Here is a 9017-nt window from a genome sequence, read left to right on the forward strand (position 1 = left end):
ATTGTAAGAGATGCCGCGTGTATGTGTGTCTGTATGTGTGTCTCTGTGTACACCTTTTTTTTTTTTGTAGGCCGTGGTCGCTTCGTTAACAGCTGCCTCAGGATCCTAGCCTGCGCGTTAGGGGGAGAAACCATTTTCGTCAGCCGTGAGCTGACCAAGACATGGGTGGGAAGGGAAGACACCAGCATCGTATTTGTATGTAATACTATATACAAATATGACAACCTTTAAAGTATAGGAAATGAAAGAAGAATTGACTCCTGTATTTATTGTTGTAAATCCTCATACAGTGTGACTGTCAAAATTCTCAAACATGTTTTAAGTTGTTTAAAAAAGGAGAAACCCTATGTTTAAATATTGCAAGTGATGTTAGATGAGCAATAATTCAAACATTCTGTAATCTTAATGAATAAAAATGTAAATTGTAAAAAGTTCAGTGCGTCTCTATTTATTTGTCAAATATGTTGATTTGAAAGTTATTGGATTGTTATAAAAACCAAAACTGTTAATGTCAAATATGAAGGGTCAACAGTCTTAACCCTCTGAAGTTTCACTTTAAAGTAATTTAGCTTTCATTTGACGCCTCAAAAGCTGGCTGCAACCCTCACTTCCTTGAACCAAAGAATGAAATAATTACCACTGCACTGATGGACCAACATTCACGACTCGATAACAAAATGACTTGATAAAATGTGTTTTTTTCCAGTTCTACAAAGCCATTTCATGTTTAAAAATGCCAAAATAGCTGACAATTATGGAGGCGTCAAAGTGCCAATTTGCCTAACAATCAAAATAAATCTAAAATTTCAAGCATTCTGTGTGTCACAAGATTTTATGCAAATTCCAGATCTGAACTGTGTGGTCTCGGCATGTAACCCATGATTAAAGGTCAAAATCTGCACAACTATCATTAAAGTCTACTTTGTCATTAGATATTCTGATGTTGAAAGTGTTAGTAGTGTATTCCTCTGTGCACGTAGCTGTGTGTGTGTTTGTGTGTGGGAGTGTTAGCAGGGCATTCATGCAGCTGCTGAGGTCTGTCAGAGCCACAATGATCTAATCTGAGTCCTCCCACACGTCCCCGAGCCAGGAGGGATCAGACAGGGACGTCTCTGACATCAACACAGTTCAACTGGCTCAAAGCCTTTATTTATTGTTGACACATAAATCTGCATTGCAGGGGTTAAGTAGAGGGTTCAGTGTGTGTTAAGAGAGAATTCAGCGTGTAATTCACACAAACTATGATTCAGAAATGTCTGCGCTCATTCTCTCCCTGTTTCTGATCATCTTTGGCCTTTGATCACTGATTACTGAATTAATCTCCCCTGATGTTAGTCTTTGTGGTTTATGGGCTCTGTCACTTCATTTGACCACTAATGATTGATTATTTATTCATGAGGGGAAACAAAAATCCACAGATACTCCAGCTGACCTGCAATGTGCTCCTGTTCCCATGCATGCTTACATTCAACTGTACAATCCAATCATGTCATCTTAAGTGCTTTTCACAGAGAGGGGTCTGGTATTGGTGGGTCTGAGTGTGGCAGCCCACATCAAACCCCCACTGATCAATAATTTATTCATTCCACTGAAGGGGGAGGTGGCACATGGCGGGTGTAACAAAGGGCAACACATGGGGTACGTCACCATCAAGACTATATTTTAGAAAAATACCAATTTGTATTCCATCACTTGTGTAGTTCTGGTTGGTGCATCTTTGGCCAACTGAAAGGGCCTGCAGAGCCACTTTCTCTTTTCATGTGGAGATGCTTGGAGAGTGGGAGATTACTGTGCTGGATGATGTGTTGGAAAGGTGGATAAGTGGTTGTTTGATCTCTCTCAAGTGCATCAAAAGCCTATTGAGCCCTCGGGGCAGAGAATGGAACCTAAATATTTAATAGTATGCAATATTCTCACCTGGGGTTGATAAATTATCACACCAGTAACTCACATGCTGGGGAGGTTCAGACATTTATTAAGTGATACATTTCCTGCTAAAACAATACAGGGAGAAAGAGAGATTATTAGTAATGTACTATGAAAATATTGTATAGTACTACAACATATTCTGTAATAAAATTACTCTCCTGTATACCCTAAGTGAAATCACAACCCAAGTTCAGTAGAATAGCAGTTTCTTTAAAGGCGAATACTATCTGAAAATGTAAATGGTACTGTCTTACATACGTTTAAATTATTAATTGTTCTAATAGAATCATCCAGTCTCACCATATATCTCACTGGAAGCATGAATTACTTGATGTAAATAATACAATTATATGCAGATGTTCAGTGTTGGAACAGCACTGATTTTCCAAAAAAGGAATTAAATGTTTCTGTGGTTCTGAAATATGAAATCTTACTGGCTTAACTAAAGGTGTATGTAATACCTTAAATTAATTATCTTCTTCAATTAACATCAATTAAATGGTTAATTATAGGATAACTGGATTCCCTTACATAACAGCATAACAAGTCTGACCCTCACACGCTAACATGACTTTAGAGAGCGTGTGTGAATGGCACCACGTCGCTATGATTGGGATATTTGGCTTTGCAGTCCCGATCTCACTGTAACCCCGCCCTCCCGGGGTGCACACGGACAGCGAATCAAACGTTTCGGGGGGGTCGGAGGAGGAGAACCTCAACTTGGACTCCAGAGTCGGTGCGCCTGGTGCGGTGCAGTCTGAGCTGCTCACCGTCCCGGTATGCGCGAACCACGTCGGAGTGAAGTGACCGACCGAGCGTGAAATATGCAAGCGGAGGACATGGAGGTACCTTTCATTAATAACCTTAACGATAACGGCGACCGGCTGAGGCCGAAAGGGAAAGATGTGTTCAAGGAGCAGCAGAAGGAGTCGGAGGTAATTCCGAGTGGCGTTTGCGTGCAGTCGGCTACTACATCACCTGTCGTCGTTGTGCGATAAGAACGTATTAGAGGGGTGTGTGTCCATGTGTGTGTCGGTGTGTGTTGTTGCTGGGGAGCTTTGGGGTCCCTTTCACGCACAGGGAGCCTGTCTAAGCGGACAGACAGGCTGGCCGGGCAGATAGGCAGGCAGCCGGCCGGGCTGGCAGACACCGAGGTGTTATTTTGGTTACCGGCTCCTAAAAATAACACAGCTGTAATCTTACAGCTTCTCAGCGTGGTGTTGAAATGTGACTGCTGCTGTCAAATCACCACAACAATAATGTCCTAATATGACTTTGTTTTAATTTAGATAGTAGATAAAGGTATAGATATGTATAGTCTATATCTATTATTCATAGTTGTATTCTTTCTCAATGTTATTTGGATTTTCTTGTCTTGTCTTAGTAGTACTTTAATTAAGTATTAAGCGTAATGGTTGCATTTCCCATTTATGGTCTCTGTAAAATAGTTGAATGATGGCAGACTTTCCTCTAATCTATGTGAAGAGGCTGCGGGGGGAAACAGTCACACAGTTCCAGTTTCCAATTGATTTTACGGCTCATTGAGTGTTTTGATTGGGCCTTTGGAACTTCTTATACATGCTGCTGTCCTAAACTCACTATGGCTCCTGTTCAATCTGATAATAGATCATTGTGAAAATATGACAAGAAGCACTGCTGCGTGGTTCAGCTCAGGTCCATCAGGCATTGTGAGCTGTCATAACTGTAGCCTGAGCCAAGATCCAGTCAACAGTGTCTGTATTTGTATGAGCGCATTAAGTGTTTTTGAGGGAATTGGAGCATGGTGCCTCCTGCAGCCAGGTCCTGGGGTGTGTGTGTGTGTTGGGTGAGGGTGGGGATGCAGACATGGCATGGACTAAAGCACTTAACGCCAAAGCCATGTGTTGAAGCTTTATCCTGTCAAAACCAGCCTCTTTACTACACCAGTGCCTGTTTGTTTGTTGAAACCATCCACTTTTTAATCTGTTTTCATTTCATGAACTTTGTTGCTGTCGTGTTGTCGTATGTGTGGCCACATATGTTAGTAGGAGTGTACTGTAGGTGTTCAGCCTTGACCTCATGCCCTGTATTTGCACATTGATGTTATTGCAGTCCGTGTATGTGTGTGTGTGTGTGTAGGCATAGACGCTGTGCCAGTTTGGGGCAAGGACAGCTTGTGTTATCAGCTGTCGACGAACATCTGCGACTGGAGGGAGAAAGAGAGAGTGACAGAGAGAAAGCGAGAATGCAAAAGGGAGTATGAGATTGAAGGAGAAAAGGGGGAGAAATGAGAGAGCATGGTGTGTTAGGATGAAGGAGTGATCAGAGTTGTTTTGGAATGTTGTCACTTTCCCAAATCCTGCTGGGTTTGTGTGGACTCTTCACACTAGAACCCACAGGAGTGAGAGTTGGACCCACTGAGGCCCCCCTCCTGAAACACCCACTCTGTTTTCATTGGTCAGCAGATGGTGGATGCTGGACAATTGCATGAGATCCAGTCAAAGTGAAATGCCTTCCTACCTCCATGACTTGAAGACGAAGCCCCTTCTACCATACTGGAACGGGCACAATTGGAGAGATTGGAGACATTCCTGGAGAGTTGGGCGCCTCTGAAACAAAACCAGCTCTTCATCAGCGTCCATCATTGTCCCATCTTGTTTGTAATAAGACGAGCGAGGGAGGCAGCACCTGCTCAGGCAGACCCACAGGCTTGAATCATCATGTAAACAAACTGTATTCTAGTATTCTAGTTCAGGTTGCAGTTTGGTATTTATAGGTAGTTACTTGACAGCACATGAAGTTATTAAACTAGTATAGCTGTGACACATGACATCCTTATTTACAGTGTAGCCTCGGGGGAGTTATTGCAGGGTTAAACACGTCTGAGCCTCTCAATGCCGCTGGGAACGTTTCTCACTTCTCATTAACATAAGATTTTGAAATTGTTCTTTTTGTGAAATTCAACTACGATCCAAAAGGTAAAGGAAGGATTTGTTTTTAGCAACCAGATTGGATGATTCTGTCAACCATCCCAGCGAAATGATGCCTGTGTGGGCTGCAAGACCAGAGCCGAGCCAGCGCTTGTGTTTCCCTGTGTTATAGAGTCATGGGAGGAAGAAACAGGATGTGGAAACAGGAAATGGACTTTGGCAAAAACAGCCACGACTTTCATGTTGTTTATTTGCAAATACTTCTGGCCCTGATGGCAGTTTTACAAATCCATGTGCACAATCAACTGTTTCAATATATCTGAGTGAAGAATAGTACTTCACTAAAGACACATTAATAGAGTTACTAAAGAGTCACGCACACTCTTCAGAGGGCTCTTGGTTCTTACAAAACCCATCAGCTTCCTAAAAAGTAGATACTCAAAATGAAAGCTCAATAGTTGGAGTTTGTCTAGGGCTGTCACATGCTAATCACAGGGTAAAGCTTAAGCCGGAGCCGTGAGAGACCCTTGACTCTTGCGCCCTCCTCTTCCTCACTCCTTCCTCCCCTGCAGCACTGCAGTTGTCTGCCGGTCCAGTGCAGCTGGATGGACTGGTTTGTCTGATAAGAGCATCCTGTAACTGTTCAGTCACTCTGAATAAAGCCGTGGCCGTGTGCGCGCACCTGTCACTGTAAGAAGCTCAGGATTAGAGGAGATGAGTGGAGAAATGTAAATGTAAATGTAAATGTAAATCAGTCTGTTATCCAGCAGACGGGCCAAAATTCCAGCAGCAAGGAACCATGTTGATGACGCCACGGCAAAGCTGTGAAAGACCCAAAGTGTGTTTCAGTGGCATATGGAGTTGAAGTGTGCATGTGTGAGAAGACAAATAGACTACAGCTTAATGGTATATGCAGCAAAAAGAGTGTGTGCGTCCTCGCGTGGGTGTTCTCGAAGCCAGATGCTTGTTTTCTGCTCACTCTTTTGATTTCAGTGTGGGGTGTGTGTTGTGTTCTTTGTGTCCACAGAGCTCCATGGAGTCTCCCAACCTGGAGTTTGAGTACGGAGACACGGACAGCCTGACTGTTGAGCTTTCAGGTACGACCCATCAGCTCCTTAACTCGCCACAACATCTTTGCTGGACTTGATAAAAAAAAGTTTTAAAAAATCAAATTTAGCTCTTGCTGACTGCAGCAAAAGCTCCACGGCATTTATTCCTCACACACACTGCATTCAACACAGACACACATTTTGAATGGTTTACATCATGAATTCAGCCTTCGTTAACACATACAATCTGTATTTATATAACATACATTTTTCATTAAACCATCTAGTTGGTCGTAGTTTGAATACTGTACTTAATCCTTAATGAGCTGGATTAATGTGTTTCTAGTCCTATTTATTACTCTACAGAATATCTATTAATGTGTGTCTCTGTCCAAATATCTATTTTCCTTCGTATGATCTATCATGTGATAAATACGCTTCATTATTTTCATTGACAACCGGTACACATATTGTTGGAGGATATGGAACAGTAACACTGATAAATGGTTGACACTGCTGATTACTGTTACGGTAATCATTTCACAGACAGATTTCTTGAGCCGGCAGATGTGCAGGGAGAAACGGTGACTAATAGCACTGATTAAAAGTCGGGAGGATTCTTTGCTGTGGCAGTTGGCGAGCAGCAGCTGATTTGCAGAGACAGTTTGTCACAGTAGCTTTCACACACACATATACACACACCAGACAGATCTCTGCCCGTGACAGCTCCTCTGCGACAAGAATGATGGCTCCTGTCAGAAGAGGAGGAGGCACGCGGGGACAGCATGGCGGTGCGATGAACCTCTGCACTCCCAGTGAAAAATATGAGATCAATGGGAAGAGACAGTGTCTTCCTGTTTACGGCAGCGACTTAAATCCTTGTTTGACTTCACTTGACGTTTTGTCTCTCCGCAGAGCTCTACAGTTACACAGAGGAGCCAGAGTTTGCCCTCAACAGAGACTACTTTGAAGAGGACTTCAGGAGCCATGGTATTCTGTGTGTGTGTGTGTGTGTGCGTGTGCATGAGTGTGTGTAGAGAGAGAGAGAGAGCACACACACTGAATGTTCTCGGAGTGTTGATTCTGGTTGGTGCTTGATAACGTGAAAGTGAAGGTTAACTAAACACAGCGTCCCCAGATGCACCTTTTACATTTTCTGTCATCTCTTTGTGAAATGTTTCAGGCGGTTGAGGTTCACCAGCAGGACTTAACCTCCAATTTGAGTATTGTGCTTAGAATGAGCCAGAAGCTGTGAACGTCTGAAGCCACTGTGCCATACACTATAGGAAAACATTAGCTCTCTATTTGGAATAGAGGAAGAGCAAGGGGGAGGCGAGCTTCATCCCCTCTTTATGTCACCTCCTCTTCAAGCTGAGTGGTAATGAATAGCAGGATTAGATGAGTGCGCTGTGGGCTGCTGTTTTACGGAGATAGAGCGTGGAGCTGTCTCTCCATCACAGTCTTTTCATTAGTGTGTGTGTGTGTCATGGGGCGCCGTCTTGCTTGTTTGCTAGTGTGCGGTGTGTGTGTGTGTGTGTGTGTGTGTGTGTGTGTGTGTGTGTGTGTGTGTGTGTGTGTGTGTGTGTGTGTGTGTGTGTGTGTGTGTGTGTGTGTGTGTGTGTGTGTGTGTGTGTTCATCAATGTTTAAATGATTCTGCCGATCACTGCTGTCTCCCCTTGGGCCCAAATTACTGTCACTAACACGTCTTCCTTACACTAAGATCTAAGTGACATTTCTGCATTACTGATTTGAGTAGAGAGAATGAAAGATGAAGCTGAGCTGCTCATCATCGTCCTCATCATGCTGATATCACACTGCCCGTTACTGACTTGCCTATGTAGCCAGAGCAGTGGCCATAAATGGACAGCTCATAGCAGCAATCAGCTACTTTAGTTACACACACACACACACTAATATGTAGTTAGTCTCAGCCTTTCCTTCCTGCCCTCCTTCTCGTTGATCATCTGGATGTTTTCATGACGTTGTCACCACTTGTCTTGCTGTCGCTGTTATGTTCCTACATCTGTATCACGTGGAGTAAAACGGAATTCATAAGCATATCCAGAAGCCTGAGGAAGAGGAAAAGGATGCAGATAAAGTGCTTTGGACTTCTAACCTTGGCTGCTGTCTCCTCGTGTCCTTTCCTGCAGCGCGCGGCCGTCGGTGGATCGAGCTGGCGGTGGATCAGCAGCGCGCCTACGTGATGAGGCTGCTGGACGCTCTGGAGGTGACGGACAGGGACAAGAGGCTGAAGGTGGCCAGGGCCATCCTGTACCTGGCTCAGGGTGCGTCCTGTCCCAATCACATTCATAGCTGCAAATCCTGGAACTCCAGCATGAAAATGGTGTGAAAAATGACATTAATAACACGTGTTCCATTCCACCATGTCCCCAAGGAGTGTTTGACGAGTGTGAGAAAGAGGTGGACGTGCTCCACTGGTCCAGGCACAACGTCTTCCTTCTCTACGACATGGGCATCTTCACTGCACTGCTGGAGCTGCTCAGCATGGAGATAGAGTGAGTAAGACACCTTTACACAGAGCAATACAGGGTTAAAACCATAAATGGAGTAGTAAGTGTAGTTTGTTGTACAGCAGGCAGACGCAATATTCCACTAGGATCCAAGACCATTTGTTTGAAATGACATTTTCACAAACGCGAAGGTCCGGCCACCTCTATTTATTTATCTCCCACTTCTATCCACTAGGCCCAGGATGAAAATGTTTTTGTGTATTGTGTGTCCTTGAATAACATTAAATACAGCTGCTAGAAACAACAACAGCTCACTATATCACCTTCTTCTTGGATTTACCTGATAAGAAGACAGAGTTGCTGCTGTTTTTGTTTTTACACTCGAGGGCAAAGAGAAGAGGACATGGAGGGAAATGGCCAAGCACGCTAAAGACACAAAGAGAGAGAGAGAGAGGTGTAAAACAAACAGTGCCTCATATCTATTTTTACTTTATGGTTTCTCCTTGAGGGAAGGCGTGCTGCGATAAAGGGGCGGGGGGGGGCGGGGGTGGCAATGTAACACAGTGTAAATATGTGTGTCATGACGCTGAGATGAAGGAATGTCCTCCTCCGTTATATCTGGAAGTCCCACTTAGGCTGCCATAGCCATTATTTTTGT

The 9017-nt window shown here is 43.8% G+C and overlaps 1 protein-coding gene across 2 annotated transcripts in view; it reads left to right on the plus strand.

Annotated features, from left to right (window-relative positions):
• Positions 1-2663: 2663 nt before the first annotated feature.
• Positions 2664-9017, plus strand: part of strip2 (striatin interacting protein 2) — a 20037-nt gene continuing 13683 nt past the window's right edge. Inside the window, exons 1-5 of one of the 2 annotated variants that reach the window (XM_076151543.1) lie at positions 2664-2864; positions 5866-5935; positions 6803-6877; positions 8039-8173; positions 8284-8404. In XM_076151543.1, the coding sequence (XP_076007658.1) occupies positions 2754-2864; positions 5866-5935; positions 6803-6877; positions 8039-8173; positions 8284-8404 (512 nt within the window). In that variant the 5' untranslated portion in view covers positions 2664-2753. The remainder of the gene's footprint in view (positions 2865-5865; positions 5936-6802; positions 6878-8038; positions 8174-8283; positions 8405-9017) is intronic. The other variant, XM_076151550.1, reaches the window with a different exon arrangement.

Source organism: Genypterus blacodes, unplaced genomic scaffold (assembly GCF_046128005.1).
Source record: "Genypterus blacodes isolate CSIRO-AG114 ecotype Tasmania unplaced genomic scaffold, CSIRO-AGI_Gbla_v1 ptg000007l_1, whole genome shotgun sequence".
NCBI classification, from domain to species: domain Eukaryota; kingdom Metazoa; phylum Chordata; class Actinopteri; order Ophidiiformes; family Ophidiidae; genus Genypterus; species Genypterus blacodes.